Here is a 26203-nt window from a genome sequence, read left to right as displayed (position 1 = left end):
TCTAAAGAAACACAGCCCGACTCTTTGTACTGCAATAATCTTGCATGCAGTTTGATATATTTGAGCATAGCTCTATCATAAATAACACAGCTTGTGGTGACCAGTATAATTTAGAGTTACAGCATGACGTAGGAGTAATAATCTAAATAAAAACGGTAACATCTGGTATGTTGCAGTCTAAGCACAGCAAATGTTAAGGACTATGAATAAGCCTAATGCTCTACATCTGACATGATCAAACTGAGCATGTAAAATATTTCTGAAGCACAAAAAGTGGAAATCTCTTTCAATATTTTAAACTCCAGAAGTCTGAAGCTGCATTTTCTGACTGAAGGTTTAAGCAGATTTAAAAATAAATAAATAAAATAAATACTTGACATTCCAGCCATAAAAATGTGGGCATGAATGCTTTCCAATAAATTATTTTATCTTTTCTTTTTTTTTTTATTATCTGTTGCAAAATCAACAACAAAAACAAAAACCTATTTTCCAGTTCTGTGTCCATGCTTGACTCCTCTTTCTTTAGGACTTCATGCTTTGTGAAATCCCCAGCAGGCAGGAGTATTTGAGCTTTGCAGCATGTAGCTTGTAAGACTCACACTGTGACCAGAATGCTGCGCAGACGATGAGCTCTGATCGCAAACTGCAGTGCAACTTAGCAAGTAATCGGATGCTTTTTGGTGTATTTATGGCAAGCACAGCTGGGAATCTCTTAGCACAGAATACAGTGCATGCTTGTGTCAGTATGATTACGTCGAGCCCTCATCTAGGCCTCAAGAGATATACGTTTATGATAAAACTTTTTTTTTCTTTTAACTCCATGACAAATTGAGCAAGACCCAGTCTGCCAGGTTGTTATAGCAACACAGTCAGAGCATACACAAACAGCGCTTTCTGGTAAAACGTTCAGCGGGAATGACAGCAACCGAACATAAAGAACATGGTTCAGGAAAAAAAAAAAAAAAATGTTTTTATATTGGCGACTGTGAGCAGGATAACAAACACTCCTTTACATTCACTTTGTTCAGCACTAATTAGTATGGCAGTCTCAGCACTGTATAATGTAACCCAGATTGAATGAGAGGGAAAGAGAGAGCGAGCGAGAGAGGGAAGGAGAGAGAGGAGGGGTCCAAGGGGTTGACAAAAGGTGGCAGGCAAACATAGTCATGAAAGACGCTAGTTTGACTTTGCCTCAATCAGTATTCTGCCAAAGGATGTCACTGACAGAGCCCTTGGCTTTTATTTAACACCTGATGCATATGCAGAAGCTGCACACTGAAAACCCTTTGAAAAAAAATTACTTTTCTCATTTCAATTAATTAGAATCTCTAATGATGACAAAAACAGTCAGTAAAAAAAAAAAAAAGCCTTTCTTCACTTTTGGCAAACTGCATTTTTTTTGTGATTCAAACAATTTCAAGAGAGGAGAACTTTTTTTATTATATAAAAAAGGCACATTACAGGTAGTTGCATGTACAGTCTCTTCAGTGCAAAAATAGTTAAACTTTCCAGAGCTGTACTATTGTGTCCAGGTACATCTATACAAACATATTTTACAAAACATAAAATGACAATGTGTACTTATCTAATACACTGAAACTGAACTCCCTCGCCACATTTCGCACCATTGGCAGTCAGGCAATCACTGTGACTCCGATGCAGAAGTATATAGTTCACCGGCGTTTTTAACGATATACTTTTTGGAGTCTGCACTGCAGCCTTGGCGATTGCACATGCATACCTGAGTGTGCACACCTTGTGTGCGAAATATGAACTTTTTTGATTCGTTGGGGACAGAAGAATCTCTCGACCTAGCTGGTAGATTTAAAGAAGACAAACCCAAGCAGCAAATGCTCAGACTCTAGAGCCAAGGTGCAAGATTTCATACAGGGACAGTGTAAATGGAGCAGATAGCGACATGCACACACCACACCAATGATTCATCACAACTGTGAAACTAACATGCTATACTGTGCATGCTTGTGTTTCCACTGCTCATGTCGAAAATTTAAAAAAATTGACACACTTGACTTTGAGTTCACTGGACAGTTGAACTCAAACAACAAAAAAGGATTCAGGAAGTAATATCGCCAAAACACATGCCAGTCGCTCTTCCCAAGTAAACATTAGCAAGGGGTGAAAGTCTGATAACTGAGCCAGCTGCATGGAAAAAGAAACCAGGTTACTTCAGTGGCTATAAATGTCATCTACCCTGTTCTCTGTGAGTAGCCTGGTTTCTTAAGTACATTAATCATACCATTTCTCAATACAACAATATTGATTAGTGGAGCTTTGAGTGCAGCTATCAAGCATTCGTTAAGGCACAGCTGTTACGCAAGCATGCAGAAGAGATCATACCCACAGCCTTTAAGGGACACAGAGGTTAAAAAAAAAATCATTTAAAAGTACAAAAGGTAGACAATTTAATTTAAAAACAAGTCCCTTTAAAATCATACAGGTCCTGATGGGGTAGCTTGATAGCTGGCTTTGTTGAAAGAAAACATACCATCGGGTTTCAGAAAATGTGCAAGGATGACAGCGAGCGTGACTCCCAGGACAACAAAACCTCCAATTATGGCTGTGAAGGTTGTTCGGTCCCCTGTGGGAAAAGGGACGCTCTGTTATTGCTCATGTGCTTAGAATGCCTGGTCTTTCAACAGAAGAGTTTCTCTGTTTGTGATAAATCACACACACCAGAACAAAAACAAAAACTAAGAAAATGGCTATTAAAATCCCAGCCGTGGTTCCAGGGTGACTACCTGACGGAGAACAACAGCATGAGGAAGTTAGAGAACGATTTCTTCTGAGCGAGGTCATAATGTGCACCAGAGTAAGAAAGGTAAAGACTTCGAATGACGATCTTACTTGGAGCTGGGTTGACAGTGAAATATTTGGTCCTTGTGCCCCTCTCATTAGACACTGTGCAGGCGTATGTCCCTGGAAACTGAAGGTGCCGGGCCAAGACGACTTCAGACTCCTTTTGATTCTCGACCTTGTCTTGAATGATCGGCAAAAGCTGCCAGCTGTATTCTGGCAGCGGGTTTCCTTTCGCAGAGCACCTTAAAGTTAATTCATCCACAGCCGGGACTTCCAGCGTCACATTTGCAGGGTCGTCGAAGACCGGCGCGTCTGAGAGCGTGCATTAAATTAAATAACAGGCAGAAAGACAGAAAAAACTAAGAATCAAAATGCGTTCAGAGAAAGTGTGTGACAGTTTTATGGGAATGTTCAAAACTCACACAGCACGATCAGTTCGTGTGACTCGGACCGCATCGGGGGAAACTTTGGCCCAGGTGCAAAAAATTGCAGACTTGCTTCACACCAAATCTGAGTGCCATCATCGCCACTTTGGGCTCTCAGATCAAAATCGAATGACATATTGACTGGAAGCAGGCTGGTGTCATTAGATGTCTCCTGGATCAACTGACTTCCTTTGTACCAACGAACATAGACATTTCTTGCTGGGGCAACATTGACAATGCCACATTTCAAACGATACTCTTCATCCTCCACCATTGGGCCCATTAGACTTGGCAGAGACATTGAAACATGGTCTGGCATTTCTGTAATATATGAATACATATATAAAACAGATTAAAGTTACTGAAGGATTAATAACCACAAATGGTTCTGATAAGGTAATGCACAACTTACTGTAAACAGCGATTGGCAGCTTTTTCACACACTGCTCCCCATCTTTGAGGTTGGAGAAGCACTGTGCAGATATTTTCCAGTCTGTTACGTTGCTTACTGTTAAAGAAAGAAACGAAACTCCATCTTTAAGCGGTATGCCATCCTGTGAAGCCTCCCAGCCCATCCCCTCCGTCAGGGTAGGAGATGTGCTGCAGTTGACTGAGAAGGAGCCGCCGTATGGCACCACAATATGAGGAGGGCTCAGCTCAGTGGTACAGTTAGGATTGGCGCTCACAGGCTTCCCTACAGGACAAAGAGATTGGATTATAACTCAATTAGTGCATTTAACCGCACAAACACACAACACATGCCTCAGTTTTGGTCAACTTATGATAATGCATTGGTTTTTTTGGGTGTCATGCTATTCTGTGTTTAACGTTTAACTGGTGCGAATTATTTTCAGTTGTATTGGACCGATTCACAGAACATTAATCCCTCTGTGGTAGCGCTCATAACACTAAGAGCGATTTGGCTGTTGCAAGAAATTTTACTATCAAATTATGCCAAATAACTTTTCAGCTTTGTTCAACTGCTTTACCTTCTGAGAGGTGTAACTGTATACCCCTTGTCATTAACATGATTTAGTTAGTTAGCCATTCTTTTGTTAATTTAAATGAAAAAAGGTTTTCCTTATGTGTTTGCTAAAAATAATAATAATAAATTGAACTCATTACATTAAAAGAGGCAGACTGACAAAATTTCAATCTGTGCAGCAGCAGACACTTTAAAACCAAAACAATTCAACTTCAATACCTGTTTTCCTTTAAAAAAACAAAACACCAACATCTGTTTTCATACAGATTTCATTCATTCATGATTATGATCTGCTGTTTTTCATTGCATGTTTATGGAAATTTCTATCGCAATTGAGCCATGGGAAAGTTGATATGATTCACCAGCTAACTCCTTGGAAGTGATCTCATATACATGGATGATAAAACAATCACTGGGAAATCTGAAAGCGTTTTTCACAAGAAATGCAGATCCAACATAATTCTCGGTGTCTCCTTAAAGCTAACATGATTCTGACAAGGAGAGATCCTTTTTTTTTTTTTTTTGGTTTTTCTGTAAGTTTAAACCTAATAAATGATCGGACAGAAATATTCTGTGGTTAAAATCTTAAATCTTAAATCTTAAACAGGCAAACAAATAAGCTCACCAGGTTTCAGAAATATGGTAATAAAGAAAAAGAAAGAAAAAAAAGGCGTTGTCCAGTTTAATGAGCCAAATGACGGTTTAACTTTCACTATTGGTCCACTCTGACTTCTTTCTTGTTTGCTTTTGGAATACAGCTGTGTTTTAGCGAAAAGGAGACAAAAACAGCTTGACAGAAAACTTATTACCTGAACAGAATACAAGTCCGCTGAATATCAACAGCCACTTCATGATTTCGGTGGGCGGAACAGCCAGCAATGCTTCTCAGGACTAAATGAAATCTGCCACCGATCAGCAGCGCAGGTTGATTCCAAAGGTGCCCGCCACGCCCCGCCCCCCCCCCCCTGCACCTTCACACGCACGCGCGCTTTCCTTTCACCTGTTGAAGAAACAGGAAGGAGCGCGGCTGCGCTGCGTTCAGGTACTCCCAGTAAACTGCAGCTCTGTGATCTGATGATAAGAGTATGTCTGTTCTCTCTCTCTCTCTCTCTCTCTTTTTTTGGGGGGGTGGGCGTGGAGGGCTTAGTTTTGCTTGGCTGGGGCGGGGGTGACATTTGGGATGGCTTAAAGATACAGTTATGGGGAAATTAGAGGATATGAAATGCCAGCTCAGCTTGTCTTGTTTTTCAGCACCAACAGATGAAAACAGAAAACAGAAAGGCTCACCATACTGTTTTCAGATTTTAGAAAGAAAAAAAAAATACCTTGCCTCACACATGGTAGTTTTAAATAACAGGATTCATATACAACTTGATATTCATACAGTTTCTATCCATATTTGAAGGACAGAAAAACGCCATCCCTCGATCCCAGTTGTTCTCATAGGAGAGGAAGGCGTGGTATCTTGGAGAGCAGTTGGATTATGAAAACACTGTTTTGTTTAGTTCATCCGGTGTGGAGATAAAACTCACGGGATATTCACAGTTTTATTCCCAAAAGGATCAGAGCTGCCAGAGAAAAGAGTCCAGCGTGTTGGCTCGTACTGCCTTCAACTGGCAGCTCGGAAAAATAAGCTCTTTCCTTTTGTTTCAAATATGGACACAATGAAGGTGTCCAGGATGATTAATATCCTCGCATTAGATGTTTAGACTTGTTATCTTCTTACACAGGCCTTTGTTTTTCCTTGCAAGACGATATTGGGAACTCTTTGACACGCCTTCGAAATGAATCCTATTTATATATTTAATCGTGCCAAATATGTTCAGCTTTTCAAAGTTCCCTGATTTTGTTGTCATCCTTATTTCCGCTTTGCTTCTAAAAAAATATACATATAGATGAATAGGGTGCATAATAATGCACAACGATTTGTTTAAATGCCACATTTTTAATATGAAAATATGGTTTTACATCAGTCAAGAATATTTACAGCAATATTCACAAACGCATATTACAATGTTCTTATATCTGTTATATCACAGGCAGGCCTTCATCCCTATTGATCTCACCTTGCACAACGTTTACAGACCCATTTGCAGTCTATGTTCAGCACTAGTTTCTTTTATCTTTACTGTTTCTCATAAATAAATATAGGGTTTTGCATTCATATAAAAAAAAAAAAAATTCCAGAATATACATTTCCCATAGGCATTGGGATATAACGCCCTTCTGGCATTCAAACAAATGCATACAACTGTGAAGCAACACAATATGTTCTACAAGATTAGTGCCTCATGCCGTGCCACAACTAAGGGCAAGGCAATGAAACGACAGAAGTGCATACAAAGCATAGTGAGAAACACAGTGTCACATATTTGACATCAGGTGATGGAAGAACAAGACCAGCAGAGTTTCTGTTGGTTGTTGGTTGTTTAAACCACCACAGTCTTTGAGCTTCTGTTTTTCAAACACAATCTAGAAATAATCCCACACACAGACCTCTGCGCTAGAATATTAAGGGGCAGAATAATGACCAAAAAAAAAAAAAAAAAGAATAAAGGGACTGAGCATTAGTGTGAAATAAAGGTAAACTAAAGCATTCATAATGAAATTCCATTGATCTGTGCTCATGAATAATTACCCAGTTTCTCTGAAAAATCAGAGCCAAATATATAAAGCCTTGCTCCCCCTGTTCTTTCTATCCAGTGAAAACAGGTAGAGTCCAGTAGTTAAAATAGACTTGTACAACTCAAGCCTAGGGTGCGTTTCTTCATTATTAGATTATTCCTTCAAGAGTAAAATACACATTACATGTGGAGAAATAAATAGAGAACAGAGTGCATGAACGTCTTCGTTGTTATTCTGTTTTTTAACACAAATTGTGGTGGCAGGACGTTGCAGCTGATTCAGAGGGGCAAGATATCACTTCAGCTTTATGTAGTGCTAAGACAGCTTTGTCATTGGAAACTGCAGGTCCCAGCCATTGTGCGCTACGTTACCATTTTGGGTGCTCAGTTTGGGGTTTTTGAGGCTGTAGCGTCGCATCTTAGTGTTCTTGTAATAGATGGAATAAATGAAGCAGAAGACGACGGAGATGGCGATCACCGTGATGGCCACAAATCCAGCTATGAGGGGCAGGTAGTCCTCTGTAACAAAAACAATCAAAATAAGAAACAGAAACAGAGTGAAACAGAAAAATAATAAGGTTTAAATGCATCTTTTGCAATTTCTGGCATGCAGTCATTCGTGTGAAAGATTTATTCTTATATTTCCAGTAGCTGAGCAAATGTGCTCCGCTATGTCTGCATGCAAGGTCGCAAATAAGATATTAGGTATTTATAACTTTAACATATTTTTTAAGCTATGCTCAGACAGGAAAGACAGGCTATCTGTATTATTATTATTATTATTTGTACTGTATAACACTGTGGCCATTTTCATTTAGCACTTGAGATCAAATAAGTCAGTATTTTATAAAAACTTACCCAAACCTCCAGCTACTCCACCGGCCTTCTGCCTGTTTGTAGATTAACTTCAGGGAAGTCAAACTCCGCCATTTTGAAATAAATTTAAATGGCCGAATAGCTTTTTGACTGACTTTCCATCTGCTACATCAACCAAATTTTTCAATTGGTATAATTTTAGCCTAACTACCTAGTGACTTCAACCCCCTCTAACACAAATCAGCTTTCCCACCAGGGACGCTCTGTCCATTTAGAAACAAAGTCTAATTTAGATTTTTATCGGAAAAGGATCATATTTTTGTCCCCTAAAAATAATAATAATAATAATTTAAAAAAAAATAATACAAAATTACAAATAAAATACAACTCAGTTTTGATTGTTACCCTTTAAAATCACTTCGATCTCATGGAAGACAGAATCGACTTCATTGGTGGCGGTGCAGTTGTAGAAGCCAGCTTTAGTCACAAGGATGGTGGCTCCGGGCACATGGTTCCCTTTGTCTGAGCTCCACTGGATCTCTGGAGGTGGCTGACCATCAGCTTCACAGACCAGCTCCTCAGGATAACCATTGAACACCGGGAATACCTTTGGAAGCTTTCTTTCATTAATCACGGGCTTATCTGTTGCGAAATAGAAACAAATAGAGCACTATGAGGCCAAAGAACATTTCAAGGAGAATTTGTGTTGTTTGAAAACAACAATTGATGTGTTTGTTGGTGGTGTAAGGAAAATAACAAGCTTTTGTGTTGGAAATCTGGAATAGCGGATGTTAATGTGATCTCACAGTAGACGGTGATGTTGAGCGGATGAGAAATCATCTCTACAGGAAGTCTTGGTCCCACGTCCATCTGAGCCTTGCATTTGAACTCGACCCCATTGTGATTTCTGTCCAGAGTGATGGTGATGGTCGAAATCAAAGTAATTGGACATCTGATTTCATTGATGTCACAGTTTTTTCCGTTCTTACAGCCGATGAGTTGAATAGAACCTGGGAAAAAAAAAAAAAACAAACCCCCACACACACACACAAAACAAATATATATATATAATATATATTATGATGGAAATTTAAGGTAATAACAGAAAAACATAGACTGTGTTTAATCCATTCTGCCTGCTTTTTAACAATCAGTGGTACAGGTGGTGACATGAATGAATTACTATTTTGGGATGCAAATGAGACAGGATTTACTCTTTACACTGAAAAACTGATGTTTTAATTTGGCATTCACTTACATACTGACTGCTCAGAAAATAAACTTATTTGCTAATTTACTTGTGATCTTATTGAAGAGGGACTCAAGCTAAAGTGCAGCAGGACACACAGCTTGTTAAAAGCAACATCTGCATAACAATACGTTTAAATAAACATTGATGAGCACAAACTCATCTGTGTCAACACTGATATGAATAATATATGAATAAACCAATCAATAGGTGGGCTCTTTTGCCTTTCACGTCCAGCTGGATTATTAAAACTAATCACGTTCTTTGTTGGCTGCACCACTGGATAAACTGATGTCTTGCGTTAACCGATAAAGGCCATCACATCTCCGTTGGGCATGTGAATAAATGGCACAGTTTGTCTTCAAAAATGGTTCTTAAATATAGACTTCCAACCTGTGGTAGTTGGTTCAAAGGTGTCATTCCCATGATACCACTGCACGACGACGTTTCGTGCAGGAGCAACTTCGGTAACAATGCACTGCAGCTGGAGCTTTTGGCCTGCTGCCAGTGAGCTGTTCTTGTCAGCACGGATGAAGACTTCATCTGGTGCTTCTGCAGAGTTCACGCACAGTGAGGAGAACAACAACAACAACAACAACAACAACATCAGGATTTAATGTTGATGACAGTAAATATACAAGGAAAGTGTTAATACATACTGAAGAAGGTGAAGTTTAAGGCTTTACTGCATCGTCCAAGTCCAAAAAACGAAGCGTGGCAGACAGGTTGACGGTCCCAGTCTCCATGGCTGCCGATTTTCAAGCTTCCACTCGACGTTTTGGCGTCCCCATGCTGCCAGTATATTTCTTTTAGGTGACGCTTGCTGCTGGATGTCGGTTTGCATGTCACAGTCTGGGGCGTTTCTTTGCAATGGGCCAACATGCTGTTTGGAGTGATTTCAACAGGGCATTCTTGGTCAGCACCTGTGGAGCGTCAAGTTTTGACATACATGCATTATCTCAAAAACAAATTTCCTCTCCCTTAATGGTGTTGGTCTGTAAAACAAAAGCCGCGTCTCAGGAGGAAGCAGGAAGGATGTACCCCTCCCTGCTGCCAACCATTCTTTGTGCCAGACTTACTGCAATGACCAAATCTAGAATAAAAATGTGTTACAGGCTCCTCCATTTGGTTCCATTTATACTAAATAATAATAATAATAATAATAATAATAATAATAATAATAAAATAAAACGCATCTTAACACAGAAACATATGACTTGATATGAGTTTTTGCTATCTAAAGGCTGCAAAAGGAAGCTTCAATGACCAGAGATATTCAAAAAGTCACAGTTATTTTGTGATCAAAACACAGAAAACATGACAGATTTTAACACTCAGATTCAAAGTCAGCATTTGTTTCCGTCCACAACATGAGACAAGAAGATGACTCAGGACATCCAAACTTTCCGGCCTCCTAAACTTTTTTCAAACGTCTTAAATTAGCTCCCTTTTGGCTTTTAGAAATAAATGAAGTAAAAACAGTGAGGTGTGGAACTTGTTCCTGAACTTACTGGGCTCTGTCCCGTTACAGAGCGACAGCAGCTCTAAAGTCACAACCACCCGGAGCAGACGGAGCAGCTTCGAGTCCTCCATTGTGCTGAACTTTCTGGAGCTTTTCCTCCGACAGCGGTCTGCCGTCTGCGGTCTCACCGACCCCCGGCGGCTCCTCCCCGGCTGCAGGCGGCACCAGCCGGCGGCCACTCGGTCGTTTTTTTTGGGGGGGGCGAGCAGCTAAAGCTAAAATGATTATGGCCGAAAAGAGAGCCGAGAGAGCCGAGAGAGCCGAGAGAGCTGCGTCCGCCCCGATACACCGACACACCGACACACTAACACACAGAGACTAACACACTAACACACACCGACACACTAACACACAGAGACTAACACACTAACACACAGAGACTAACACACTAACACACTAACACACACCGACACACTAACACACTAACACACAGAGACTAACACACTAACACACAGAGACTAACACACACCGACACACTAACACACTAACACACACCGATACACTAACACACCAACACACTAACACACAGAGACTAACACACTAACACACACCGATACACCAACACACCAACACACTAACACACTAACACACAGAGACTAACACACTGACACACAACGATACACCAACACACTAACACACAGAGACTAACACACACCGACACACTAACACACCAACACACACCGACACACTAACACACAGAGACTAACACACACCGACACACTAACACACAGAGACTAACACACACCGACACACTAACACACACTGACACACTAACACACTAACACACAGAGACTAACACACACCAACACACTAACACACTAACACACACCAACACACTAACACACAGAGACTAACACACACCGACACACTAACACACAGAGACTAACACACACCGACACACTAACACACAGAGACTAACACACCAACACACTAACACACACCGACACACTAACACACTAACACACTAACACACACCGACACACTAACACACAGAGACTAACACACACCGACACACTAACACACACTAACACACTAACACACACTGACACACTAACACACAGAGACTAACACACCAACACACTAACACACTAACACACACCGACACACTAACACACAGAGACTAACACACACCGACACACTAACACACAGAGACTAACACACACTAACACACACCGACACACTAACACACAGAGACTAACACACACCGACACACCAACACACCAACACACAGAGACTAACACACACCGACACACACCGACACACTAACACACCAACACACTAACACTGACACACTGACACCGACACACCAACACGCAGAGACTAACACACACTAACACACACCAACACACAGAGACTAACACACACTAACACTGACACACCAACACACACCGACACACTAACACTGACACACTAACACACACTAACACCGACACACTAACACTGACACACTAACACACACTAACACCGACACACCAACACACAGAGACTAACACACACCGACACACTAACACACCAACACACAGAGACTAACACACTAACACACACTGACACACACCAACACACTAACACACAGAGACTAACACACACCGACACACACTGACACACTAACACACTAACATACAGACTAACACACACCGACACACAGAGACTAACACACAATGACACACACTGACACACCAACACACAGAGACTAACACACACCGACACACTAACACACAGAGACTAACACACAAAGACTAACACACAGAGACTAACACACACAGAGACTAACACACCGACTGAGACCAACACACTAATACACACAGACACATTAACACACCAACACACTGATACACACCGACACACTAATACACACAGACTGACACCAACAAACACAGCTAACACACACCGAATGAGACCAACACACCGACTGAGACCGACACACACAGAGACTAACACGCCAACACACACTGCAGCCAGCGGAGGAAGCTGCTGCTGCTGCCCTTCCCCAACACCGGGTGAGTACACACACCAACACGCTAACACACACTAAAATACTTACATATATATCCATATGTGTGTGTGTGTGTGTCTGTTTGTACAGTATATACACTACCGGTCAAAAGTTGGCACACACTTTCTCATTCAAACGAATAGGAAAGTGTGTCCAAACTTTGACTGGTAGTGTATGTGTATATGTGTGTATACATACTCAGGGACAGTGTTGGTTATGTTAGTGTTTAGCCAAAAAGAGCTGCCAGTGTGTTATTCCAAAATAACACAAAGAAAAGCTGAGGTTGCTAAAAGCAAACACACACACACACACACAGACACACACACACTGTGTCTACAAATATTGATGTACCAGTTCGCTTCGAGTTAAACTGTGTTCCACAAAATGTGAAATCTGAAGGGGTGCTGATGGAGGAAACGTCAATATGTGATATCTGCGTAGAAGTTTGTGGAGCTGTCATCTTTTCTCTGCACTCACTTTTAAAACAAAGCTGACTGATGGCTTTACCACAGATATGTTTGGAGTTAAGTGATCTTAAAATGCACTGAAGCTCTATTAGGTCGACTGTTTTGTTGTTTTGTTTTGTTGACTCACATTTGACATAATATAAGAAGTTAAGTTAAGTTAAGTTCGTGTATTAGATTATTCTGACTGTACCTTTCACCGTCACTTGGGCAGTTTTAGTGATGTTTCCTCTGTCGTTCAGGGCCTGACACGTGTAGGCGCCCGTGTTGTACACAGTCGCATTATGGATGAGAAGGCGAGCAACTCCATCTTCGTTTTCCTCCATCACGTTGTCCATCCTGTAATAAGTCCAGACGTACTTTGGTCGCGGTTTTCCCCTCGAGGAGCATTTCAGCCACACAGAAGAGCCCACCTCCACTTCAGAGTCTTCGAGCTCGAGTATCTGCGACGGTGGATCTACAGACAAAACATGGAAGTAATTTAAATAAGAGCAGAGGCAGATTTTGTGTGTGTATTCAAAACAGTCATCAGTAAGACTTACATTCGACCTTAATATCCACCGTGGCGTTGACAGTTGACACGGAGTTTGAAGCTGAGACCAGGTACTGTCCTGCATCGTGTCTGGTCAGCACCTCTGGAAGCTCCACCTCCTCGCCATCTTTGTACCACATTATCTCAGGTTGAGGATAACCTTCGGCCGTGCACGTGAGGTTGTGATGTGTGTACTCCAGTGCAGTGTAAGAGCTCGGACACCTCAACTCTGGTTTGTCTGAGAGCAAAAGCAGAAAGTATTTTCTGTTTTAGACCTAAAGCCCGGTGCCTGTCAGGATGCGTGTGTTTGTATTGAAAACATCTGATCAAGCACAGTTTACTGACAATGCTTCTTCAGTTATGATCTGTTGATCCACTGTAGATGTGCATGTGTACACAAGGGCTCAAATGAGGCAACAAACAACCCTGCCAACGATTTCACACTTAACCACTAATCTACACAGGAGGACAAAACAATCCCTAAAAAAAAAAAAACCAAAACATTAAATGTCGACAAATGTATGACTCCATGTTGAAATCTTGGTGGCCTGTGGATTGGATGGATATATGGAAAGAGTTCAAACAATATAATTTCATAATTTTGTGACAATAAGAAGCAGTGTTAAATTTAACTTTTTGCGGCACTGGAGAAAAAAGAAAAAACGACAACGACACTCACACAACACATTGATCTGGAATTTCTGCTTTAAGATGCCAGCGCCCTCAGCTTCAATCGTATACTGCCCTCTGTCTGCTCTGCTCAGAGGGACGTCCTGGTCGAAAGGATTTCCATCTTTCATCCATTTCACTTCTGGCAAGGGATTTCCTTCCACGGGACAAAAATGTGCCAGAGTACCTCCTTCCAGTACGTCCAGGGCAAGGCCGGCACATTTCACTTGTGGGCCAACTACAAAAAAACATAAGCAGCAAACATTTACACTATTGTGAATAAAAGCAGCTGGGATGAGAATTGAGGCTTCTGAAAGGTTAGTGCTTTAGAGAAGGCTCAAAAATTTGTCTATGAAACGAACGTTGCTGGTGACAACAATTAATCTTAAGTCTCATTAGGAAATTATTAATTATGGGGTCTGTTAAGCTTCAAAAAGCAGAAACAATGAGCAGTGATGGATTTTAACTGAGCCCACTAAACTGACATCACCACAAGTTCTGTTTTTTTCTTTTACAAACTGGAAGTGCAGATATTAGTGTTTTCTGTTAGTGATATATTTTATTAGGTTTCTATTTCATTCTTTTAAAAATATACATCGCTCAGTTTTTACTATATCATAAAATAATTGAATAAACTGTTGAATTTAAAGTCCCCCCCAAAGTCTTGAATTGCTACAAAAACTGCTAGAAAAAAAAAAATACTGGCAATAGTAACTTCCCTTGGTAAAGTAAAATGTTCATGGCATACTCACAGTGAACGGTAATATGATACTCTGGTGATGATACGTTGAGCTCTGGTCCTTCTGGTCCCAGGTCCATGTGAGCTTCACATCTGAATTTGATTCTGTTGTCGTCTTTGGTTGGAGTAAAAGTGTAGACGGATGTTTGATTCTGTGGTTTCCTATCCTGATTGTTAAAAGTGTCTATATGGACTGGTGTATCCCCTCTGTACCATCTGATGGTGAGATTTTGCACAGGTGCGACATGTTGGATGTGACATGTGAGGTTATGTGTTTCCCCTTCTTTCATCACGCCGTTGGTCACGCTGTTGATGTCGATGTTTCTTGGAAACGCTGCAGGAAAAAAAGCATGAGAAGTTAGACACCGTCTCACCGATCTCGGCCTGCCATGTGCTGAGTAAGTAACACTTACTGTAAACTACAATTTTTGGTATTCTGTCGCACTGGCCCAGCGTAGAGTTCTTTAGGTTTATAAAGCACGATGGATTGATGTCCCAGTCAGTGACGTTCGTCAGAGCCCAGTTCAAATGGCTGGTCTCCTGCACACTTTTCCCTGCTTTTATTGCCTCCCAGCCCATTCCTTCAAAATGGGTCTCTGATGTAGAGCAGTTGATGGAGATCGGGTCTCCATATTTCACCACAACCATGGGGGGGTTCAACTTGATGGGACAGGAGCAAAGCACGCCTATAGCATGGAAGGTGCACAAGTTATATCTTAAAACGTGTTGCAAGAGAAAAACACATGTGGCATTTCAGTAAGATACTGATTCACTCAACACTCATGGAGTGTTAGTGCTGTTATGTAATAAAAAGTCATAAATTATCAAATCCTTCTGAATTGACATATATCAATAATCTGAGAATTTTATCATTTTATTATGTAGCTGCTGTGCAAAACAAGGTCAGTCAATAGCAAAGAACGACTTAATAAAAAATGCAGAATGTCACATGAAGTTCGAGGTCTGAAAAAACATGGCTAACCCAGAAGCTGCCTTGTTACTTTCCTTCAAGCGACACAATTAGTTGCAGAGATTCACTCCCTGACTGCTGCAACAACAAAAACAATGGGAATTTTGACAGTACTTTAATTAACTAGTCGCTTTTACAGCCCTCTTTGGGATCTTGTGTTGCTTTGAAAGAGTGACCATCTTGAGAAAGGTGCACAAAAAATCAATTAAAAAAAAACAAGTATTCGATTAAAAAAATGATCAAAAATAATACAAAAAATTCATGTTTATGTCTTTCTTGTTGAGGAACACAAACTTGCACATCTGGACGGTTTTCAAACTTATTCTTTAAAAGAACACAGTCAGCACCTTTCAGTATTGTAGTAGAGATGGACTTAAATTTAAAAACATGTTCTTTTATTTTACTCATTTATCTTAAAGTGACTTCTTTTCTCAGGCTGGTAATGACCAAAGTCTCATTCATGTCATATGACACTGCTCCCCTCTGTAGCTACTAAGTTTTGCACCTCTTTGGTCTCTAACAGTTCAGCTCTCCTTTTGTTACTGCTTTTCTTATTGTATCTATATTTTGAACCCAGTTTGTCCCCTCTATAAAAAACAAAACAAAACATGGACATGAAGACACTATTTGTCAGAAACCACACATCATCAGGCCAAAATTCAGCAAGTAAGTGAAAACAAGCAGCCCACCTGTCTCAATGAGAACGAACCCCACGAAAAGCTGAACGAAAGATGTCCTTCTATTCATTGGAATGGAACAATGTTCTCTCTGTGATTTAGTCCGGCTCTGCTCAGCTGCTCTTCTCGGGTAGCACTGCCCTGATCTGTAGTACACCAATGAGAGCAGAGAAATAAGGCCGAGTACACTGGTGACTCCCCCCACACACACACACTCACACACACACAGACACACACACAGCACAATGCAGAATTGATAGTGGTTTGTGTGTGGGTGATATTTATGAGTCAGGCTATGTTTCATTCCCACACAGTTATAACACCTGTATTTTTAGTACATTTAAACACTTTCTAGTAGATGTAACAGATATTGTCAAAGTCAAAGCTTAACATTCAAGAGTCTGTTTGTTATGATGGACAAACATAGATGAACCGCTGAACCTCACAGTGACTTAGCTATTTGCCATTTCCGTTGATTGTTATGGTATTACTCTTATGGGAACCAATCTCTTCGAGCTTTAATGTTAGGGTTGGGGTTATTTCATTGCAAGTTTAAATGCTGTTGTTCTTGTTAATGCTATTGCGTGTGTGTAAAATGATGAAAAGCTGATTAAGCTGATGAAAATGGTATGAAGTTCTTGTCCTTTTGCGTGCGTGCTGTGAGGCTGTAAGGATTTCCACACCTCTTTAGTTCATAGATTTACACCCATACACCAACATTTTGAGACAGATTTCCATCTGTACCACCACAGTGTTTGTTTATTCATGACAATATAATGGCACAATAGCACACATATTTGTAATTTCGTGATTGTTTTTGCTTTCAGAAAATGAATGTTGGCTTGTATGTTCTGATTAAATTCCATCCATAGAGCTCAGGGATAAAAATAGACTTTTTTGGCTTACTTCCTAAGAACAGCCCTTGTCCTGGAATCTCCACACAGCATCAGTCACATCCTGATTTTTACTTTTCAGGACCTGTAGCCAAAGATATATCAAGATATGCATGATGTGTAATCAGTGAAACCAGAGAATCATGCCCAGATCAAATGAAGTCTGACTTCAAGAGACTTAACTCCACCAATAAATAATACATCTGGAGGTCGGGAATCACATTTTTCAATGGGGCATAGATGGTGTAATCACATTCTCCTGCTGCTCCCATGGCCAAAAAAATGGTGAAAGTGAGACAGCTTAGCCTAAACAGACGCACTCACCACATTTTACTAAATCCAGCGTGGGTCAAAGGCCATTTTAAACAATCCATTAGATAGGAGCAGAGGGAGAAACTAAAACAAGATATGCAACAAGGGAGGTAAGACAAATGCGGGCTTAGGCTGAGAAAACAAACCTGGAGCTCAATAGCAGGCAACACATGCAGCTTTGTCCTCCATCCACTCTCTGCTAAGGAAGTTTAATACTCAGATCAGAGTTTTACATCAAGAAAAAGAGCTGAAATCTTTATTTTTCCACTCCATCTCCGGATAAATGACAAATTACCAGTACTTCTTGGTCATGTTGAAAGCTGTGCAGTAATAACCACAGAGAACTGTTTCAGCCACTTCCAAGGAATTTAACAATCATTTGGATCTGAGTCACCCAATTACAAGTCTTAATGATCACGTCTGAAGTTTGAAGTGAGACTTTCACGATTTGGAGGTGGTGAAAGATTTCACAATGAAAAGCTTCCTGCTAAACTTTAATGGTGTGGTCATGAGACGATATGCTCTTTGTGAGCATGCCAGAGCGGAAGAACAATGCGAGGTGGGGGAAGGAGCTTTTTGGATAAGTGACCAACCAGCAGGATGTCATGACATAACGTGCCGGGTGCTACCTATTTAATTGTTTTCCAATTTCCAGGAAAGGGCTGGCGGTAATGGTGATTGTGAAATTTAGGAAAACACTCGTCAGAATGACCTTGTACTCTTGGAGGAAAACCCCACATCAACTTTGGTGGCCAGATGCTACTTCTCACCCTTCATGTATCAGTGAGAGACTGAAACAGAACAGTATTTAATGTTCAACCAGAAGATTAAGGAGGCATTCGCTGTGAAACAATATGACTGTTATTCATTTACTGTAATGTAACCACGGAGAATACATGAGTCAAACAGGGATCCTTCTGTGCCCTCAAATTCCTTCAATCTCTGCTGGCATTTGAAGCAGTGTCTTTATTTTGTGCAAGAGAATTAATTTCAGTGTCACGGCGGCGTCACTGTAAACAGTGATTAATGAAATTGCTTCTCATACACAATATATGTACTTGAACTTTCTGTCCTAATTTTTCCAGGAAAAGGAATTGCATCATCAGTGAGATAGCTTAATATTTCACGCCCAACTTTTTAGTTTCAAGATTTAAGGTTCAAATTTATTATCCCCAGCAGAAGACACGAGGTTTGACATAATAACCCACAAAAAAGAAGTAAAGAAAAAATTCTTTGGGAAAAGCTGATAGTGAAATTCAAACTTATATCCCTGATCCAAAAACATTGTTTCTCAAGATTAGCTGCTTATTTTCATTTTCAAATTCAGCTTGAGTTTAGTTTCGCTACACTCCACGTCCTCTCTTTGCAGACCCCACATGCACAAACTGTCCACTGACAGGTAACGCCCTGACTGCACACCAAAGCACTGACAAAAATTCCCCTACTGAGGGCTACATTCTTGCACGGGGCAGCCAGAAACCAGGAAATGCTGATGTTGATGCTGTCGCAGAACAAGTGATCTGGAATTGGCCCAACAGGAAACATCCTCCAGGCGCTGTGAGGATCTATGACCAATTGCCACGTTGCGATTCAAACAATACTTTGGATATCTAAACTGAAGCGTCGCACTTGAAAAGTTTTTTTAAACACTGCACCACATAATACACCATTTCAGGCATGTCCTCAGTAATGGGATGAATTGATAGCCAGTGATGGAAATCCTGGAGCACATCAACGGTTTAACTGTCACATGTGCAAGAACCAGATAACAAAGCAGGATGTTGTTAATTGACTGCGTGCAGGAGTCCCAAGGCGACAGGAAGAGTATTTAAAATCAGTGATAGGGGGCATCTTGTCATCAATACCCACCCAGATGATTTATTTAAAACCACACAGATTAGATCAACTCTTGTCTAAAATACGGTCACCTCTGTCAGAGACATCTTGTTCCTATGGGTTTTTTTTTTCTTTCAAGTTCCATTATAGTTTTAATCATGTTTTAGAGATTGTACATTTTGCATATTAGATAACGTCGACAGTACTTTGGTCAAGAGACTTTTTTAAACATGCAGTATCAGTAAGCCCCAACTTGTCCTGACTAGGCCTGACTTGTTGGTTTCTATTTACATCACACTAGTAACTTTAAATAATCACACTGTAAACCTGGACTTCACCATTCCTGAAGAAGCAAAGACATCAAATCCTTAACCCTCCCACACCCCCCGCCCCCGCCCCTGCCTCTTTCTTTTAAATGCAACGTTTCTTTTCAGTTGGAAATGAAAATCTGATGACTCATGTGTCAGCTTAGACTGGAGGTCTCCTTTCACTTTGATTTCATTGTTTTGCCTTATTATGAAATGACGTATGAAAGGTGAAAAATGTTTGTATTAACTTTTTCTTTTTTTTTTTTTTTTTTGTCTGTTTGTTTAAACATTTAGACTGAATGGGCAGGGTGGGTGGGGGTTTTAACTGAGCACATGCCAAAAAGCCTTTTTTTTGCAAAGGAAGCCTGTGAGGAAAAACAGCACATTTTAAATTCCAGAAAAATCATTCAACTAAAATTTTTACATCAGGAAATCTGTTATTCACCAAATCCTTTCCTTCTCCATTGCAGCAATTTAAAAAGCAGCTTCGGCACAAGCAGTTCTTGGTGAAGTTGAAGGAGTGTCGAAACACCAAATGTGGACTTGATAGTCTCAGGAGAGGATCATTACTCTGCAACATACAGCTTGACATCATAGCCATATGGGAATGTTTAGGGGGTGCGTGACGGGGGACAGCTGAAGAACTGAGACGGAAGATCAGTTTCTTTTGGCTCAGCATTTATTTTAAATTTAAACTGACACTTTAACGCTAAAAAACACGTACAACAAATAAATAAATAAATGATTGATCTAACTCGAAGAGGCCTGTAGCCTGTTTGTTTTATGTGAAAAGCAGAAAACAGGCCTCAGGAGGGGCGTGTGCTGTGGCCAGAGGTTGTAAAATATGATGTCATGCGTATTTGGGAATAATAAATTGTAGATATTTTTCCACTTGAGCACAAAGACATTCCTACATCATCTGGGTCAAATGGCTGCAGGGGAGAAGTTCAGCCCCAAACCTTTCTCTTGTGTGTTTGTGTGTGTTTGAAATTGTCCAACAACAGCTGCTCATGAGGCTGAAAGTGAAACATGTGTGAATACTTTATCTCTCGGCTCTTGCATGCAAAGTCACTGAACTCTTGCTCCCCTGCAATATGAAGTCAGCAAAGTGATGCTGGAGAACATGCAGGATTTCATCTAAGATGTATCTCAATTTGTATTTTGAATTTATGATTCAATTTCAAAACAGTTTTTCTCGCTGTTAGATGTAACAACACTTGTATTTTTTTTCAAGGACTAAACATGGAAGCCTCACACGATTAATAGTCAAACAGCACTAGATGGCAGCAAAGTGTCACACACAGGCAATCCCTTTAGGAGAAGTGTGTGTGGAGGGATGGGGGGTTCCTTTAAACAGTTGAATACTGTATTGATATGGGAAACATAAGCAGTGGCGACCACATGTGCTCAAACTGAGGCTGTAACAAAAGATCTGGGAAAATCCAATTAGCAATGTCAGCCAGTCAGAGACGTGGGATTCCCGTTACTCAGATTTAATTTGAATTAATCATTAACTGGGAGAGAAAAGATCACCTTGTTGTTTTACTCTTTTGACCACAACCACAGGCATACTAATACTAATACTGGAAATCAGACACTCATTTAGCGGGGGAACGTGATAAAACTGGTACAAAAGCTCTGTCACAATAGCTCACCTTTGCGTAACAGATAGACAGTTGACCTTATGTTTCACACATCCACAGTGTAATATACAGAAATGGATGGAAATTATGTGGAAACAGCCCTCTTGTGTTTCACATTTTCCAGTTATTTAATGATTGAGAAAATGTCGCACTTCAAACAACCTACAAAACTTTCCTCTTGAGGCACCTGCTGAGAAGTTCAGATTTTTAGTTTTTTTTTTTTTTTTTTTTTTGTGATACCCTCCAGTAAATGCTTTGCGCCTCAGCCAGCGGTGTAGCTGATTATTGGTTGTTTTGTGGGGTGGCAGGGTAGACCACAAAACTGACACTTTCTCAGACCTTTGAAATGGTAACACGGTAATCCTCTGTTTGTAAGAACTAAACACGAGGATCGGCCGACATTCTGTGGTTTAATTTTAACTTGTTTGTTTTGGGCTGACTCCAGTGTGTGCTGCAGATGGACACTTTCTCACAGAGGTCCTCGGCCCAGAGCTTTTTCCCTGCTCCCTCCAGCCTTGCTCTCTCCTTTTCTTAGGTTTGAGTCATGGACTCGGTCGACAACGTTTTTGGGGGTTGTATCATCTCGTTTCGTGTCCCTTTGCCCCAGCGATACTAAGTGTCTGCCCATGCTGTGCTGGAAGATGCCAAAATAGCAGAAACGCCCCACACCCATCTCTGGAAACCATCGTTTGTCAATAATGGTTGCATTTCATCATTTAACCACCGCAGAATCACTAACAACAAATAAGTTTCACTACATAAGTAGGATAACAGGTTTCACAGCAGCTACATGAGCGTTGGTTTTTAAAGAGATTTGCATTTAAAAAAAATGAGGCCTGAGGGACTGTGGAGGGCAGCAGCGTCCAAGGGCGTTTAAGGGTCCACGCTGAGAAAAGGTTGAACCCCAATAAATGGCCTTTTGCAAATTAATAGACAGCAAGTTGGAACCTTGTAAGGAACATAAATATGAAAGCGTGACACAAGATCGCTTCGAGAGGGTCACAGCTAAAGGAAGGAGGGGAGATGGTAACACTAGCTAGCTCTTGAGAGTAGCCATTGATTTTTTTTTTTTAATGCTAGAAAGTCACTAGAAGTAAAATGGGAAGAGGCAAAGTACAAGCAGGGTTGTATTTTGTATGAGCAGCTGACACAAGATACCCTAAGGCCCCACTGAAGGATGCAGACAAATGAAACCTAATAGTGTTTACCACCACCACCCATCTGGATAGAGAACAGCTGCGGAGGACTTTTGTGTTATCCTGTTTGTAAGCAAACCCGCTTTTCTTAAACGTTACCAGGATGTGTTTTTTAGACCACACCCCTGTTCCTCAGGCAGCTTTTCATTCGAAACCCTGCTGATTAAGTGTAAAGAGAATACAGATCAGCGATTACCCCGTGAAAGGGAAAGGATGCTGAAGTGCTTTTTGTAGGCTCAGTTGGAGATTGAAAGGTCCTGTGACCGCCCCCCCCCTCCCACCCCCACCCCCCCTCCTCCTCTATCCCCCGCTCAGAGGCCTCTTGATCACCATTAACACCATGAGAGAGGGGGCACGGACTTCCAAGGTTTGGTCGAGCTGGAAGAGTACAGCATCTCAACATCTGGAAGGCATTAGGCCTGCTGCTGCCCGAGGGTGAAACACGGGGGAGACGATGACGGGGGAGTGAGTGTTAGTGTGTTTTGACCAAGCCGTGTGTGTTTTATGGAGAAAGGCTTAATTGCGTTGTTGTGTGAGAGTCAGCCATATGAAAGCCTGACCTCTTGAGAAATACTCAGAGCAGAATGAGGGTGGCATCGGCAAGCCGAATCAGAGATGACGGGAGATAGCAAAACACAGTTCGCCCCTTTCTGAGGGTGTGATGTATGGGTGCTCACTGTATGGCTCTTTGTTCGTGCGGCGTGTTTGAAGACTGGCTCTTTGACTCGGCGGCAGGATGTAGCGCCATGGACCTTTGGCAACAGAGCAGCTCCATCTGAGCCGAGTCTAAAACAAGATGGCTTTGTGCGTGCGATCGCCATCCTGCCCCTCTTTTCCTTCCCCAAAGCCCCTACCTACAGTATGGGGCTGCAGCCTCAGGCATCAGGCACCAGGTGCTGCCCCCCCCGCCCCTCCTCCTCTTTTCATGACCTCACAGCAGCTCAGGTCTTGTGGCTTATGGGGAGCAGGAGTTACTTCAGAGCAACCTGACCTTCGCCGGGACCAAAGGCGGTCGGCTCTTTAATCAAGGGGGCCCTGACATCAGTCGGAGAGGCCGCCAGCTGACGGGGAGCAGCATGTCATCCCTCAAGTCAGACACTTCAGTTGCTTCATATGAGGAATCTTCCTTTTTGTTCTGAAGGGCTTTATTGTGACAGCATGACGGTTGTAAAAGCTCAGCAGACAATCATCTGGCTTGTTGAAGGCCTCATTTTGTTGATCACGGATGAGTCTGGCCTTGGGGCGAAGAAGAGACAGATTCTGGCAGATGGAGTCCCGTCGGTTATCTGAGCCAACACGTTAGTGCGTAATAGTGAGATTTTATTCCTTGGATAACACTTTTGAAATGACACATTAATGAGAAACAGAGAGTTTCGTCAGAAAGGAACATTCTCGGCCATTTTGTGAGATTTTTCCTGGCTGTGTAGCCTCCACCCCCCTCCCTTTGACTGACTTAGTCCTCTCCATAACGCAAACACATGCTGTGCTCCGCAAAATGCCTCAGGCTCACAGGAGACACTAAACTGGACAGTCTTCCCCCACTTCTCTCCTCCACAACCTGTCATCCATCCCACCCACTACATATCCTTCTCCCCCTTGTTCACCCCCCCCCCCCCCCCCCCCCCTTCCTCTCCTAGTGTGCTCTGCCGTCAGTCAGCTGTAATTGAGCAGGCATTTCACAGACACTCCCACTGAGACCAGTGACCTCATCAGTGGGCAGGAAGTCAGAGGGTTCAAGTTCCTCCTGTGAGATTAATCCCACACATCTCTGTGTATTTGGTTCAGGAGAGGGGCGAGCGCTGAGGGGCTACGGGGGTGTGGAGTCCCCACGCTCGCTCATTTCTCACTATCAGCCCATGCCACATCATCATTGTCGTCAGATCGCCGCAGACTTTGGCCCAAGCTGCCCTGCACGGATGTCAGTGGAAAAGCGGGCCCATCCAGGTGTCCCTACTTCCCCAGCTCCGTACAGCCGCAACACGGCAGTGGAACAATGCGGAGGAAGAGATCAGATTAGCAAAGAAAGGCGAGAAGAGGAAGGATCTTTTAACAAATGACAAAAGACTGTGTATATTTAGCCAATAGTGGAGAAAATGTCTGACTGCCAACGTACAACGCTCTCTGTTCCCTCTGTCTGTAGTCCCACATTAGGAAATAATCATTAATATGTGACATCAGGGACACGCAGAGTGATTGGTGGCTTTCTCCCTGAAGTGGGTCAATAACCTTGACTGTTTGTCCGTCCCTTCCTGCCAGAGGTCTGTTGCTTCAACAAATGACATCAGCGGGAAATAAACCAACACGGACTTGACTCCACTCTGGATACACCCATTTGGTGCTATCGTGGATAAAATCCTTTGTTGGGGTTATTTCTTTTTCCCTCTGTGGTTATGCTGTGAAATTTCAGCATGTTTTATTGAGATGGTGCTGCAGTATTGATCCATTTCTGTTTCATCCGTGAAACTGTGGCATGGGAGGTGGAGTTCATGTTCACAGCGGATCAATGGTGCAAATTAATCAAATGTATCCTGGAGCCATGTCATGCAAACACAAACGCGCTCTCTGTCTCTCTCTCTCACACACATGCACCATAATAACCAAACGCTAAAAGTTGTACTTTCAGTCTCATTTCTTTCACATCCCCCACACACACCTTCCACTCCTAAAGCCTTTCAGGGTGCTGGGAGAGAGAAAGTCACAACATGTTTGTTACCGGCAGGTCTCGCCTTGCGCTGACTCTGCAGAAAAACAGTTCAGTTCCAGAGGGCTGCGTCTGGATTTGGCCACTCCCGGCTCACACGGCACAAAGAAACACAGGGAAATGCAGGGAGCCCTACAGGAGCTCACAAGACCAGGCAAAAGTCTAATCGAGGGTGTGTGGTGAGGTGCAAAGAAGGGGGCGGTGCTGTGTGAAATGATTACAAACTGGACAGCTCATCTCATCGCTGGCAGATCTTTCCTGACGGGAACATTGATGGGTTTGTGCCCAGATGTGTAGGAGGGAGGCATGGCTGAACAGTCATATCCAGTGTGTTCGTTCAGACTCCTCAGACACGATCCATTCTCCTGAATAAATCTGACACGTTGCCGATTGTAGCACGCACGTATCTGCGAGTCTCTCTGGCTGCAGCGAGACGCAGGCACAAACCCGCAGAGTAAAAAGGAAGCTGCCGGATGTATTTTTATCTCAAACTTTTTAACTCAAAAGGAAGGAGCATGTAGTGTTGCAACGAGACTCGCTGCCGTATCACAATCAGCCCTCTCTGTGCTGGATGTGCAGTCAATGTGGAGGCCCAATGTGTTTTAAGAGCCTTTTCTCCGCTCGCTCTGACTCTGTGCCAATATTCATACTTTAGTGAAACAGAACATTCAGATAGATACAGCCAGTGAGAGACTGGGAGGACATTCACTGATAAACTCTGAACCCTCACAATGAGAACATTCAGACTTTGCAGCCAGGGATGAGCTGGACTCACTCAGCACCCAGCAGGTCTCCATGGTGTCTCCAGTCTTGAGGCACAGATTAGGGACGC

The 26203-nt window shown here is 42.0% G+C and overlaps 2 protein-coding genes across 2 annotated transcripts; both read right to left on the bottom strand.

The window, feature by feature from the left end:
* Positions 1 to 1006: 1006 nt before the first annotated feature.
* LOC115047802 (intercellular adhesion molecule 1-like) lies at positions 1007 to 5169 on the bottom strand. The gene is made up of 5 exons (XM_029508973.1): positions 5037 to 5169; positions 3655 to 3936; positions 3240 to 3563; positions 2866 to 3129; positions 1007 to 2599 (listed from the first exon to the last, which is right to left on the bottom strand). Exons 1-5 carry the CDS (start codon positions 5077 to 5079, stop codon positions 2451 to 2453), a joined length of 1062 nt encoding a protein of 353 aa, XP_029364833.1. The 5' UTR covers positions 5080 to 5169; the 3' UTR covers positions 1007 to 2450.
* A 986-nt stretch (positions 5170 to 6155) lies between these two features.
* LOC115048168 (hemicentin-1-like) lies at positions 6156 to 16615 on the bottom strand. The gene is made up of 11 exons (XM_029509487.1): positions 16495 to 16615; positions 15249 to 15521; positions 14849 to 15169; positions 14107 to 14334; positions 13438 to 13665; positions 13089 to 13352; positions 9576 to 9839; positions 9310 to 9468; positions 8474 to 8677; positions 8073 to 8309; positions 6156 to 7370 (listed from the first exon to the last, which is right to left on the bottom strand). The coding sequence occupies exons 1-11, from the start codon at positions 16550 to 16552 to the stop codon at positions 7168 to 7170; spliced, it is 2439 nt and encodes an 812-aa protein (XP_029365347.1). The 5' UTR covers positions 16553 to 16615; the 3' UTR covers positions 6156 to 7167.
* Positions 16616 to 26203: the final 9588 nt, after the last annotated feature.

Source organism: Echeneis naucrates, chromosome 8, assembly GCF_900963305.1.
Source record: "Echeneis naucrates chromosome 8, fEcheNa1.1, whole genome shotgun sequence".
NCBI lineage: Eukaryota > Metazoa > Chordata > Actinopteri > Carangiformes > Echeneidae > Echeneis > Echeneis naucrates.
This window is presented reverse-complemented; position numbering and strand designations above follow the sequence as displayed.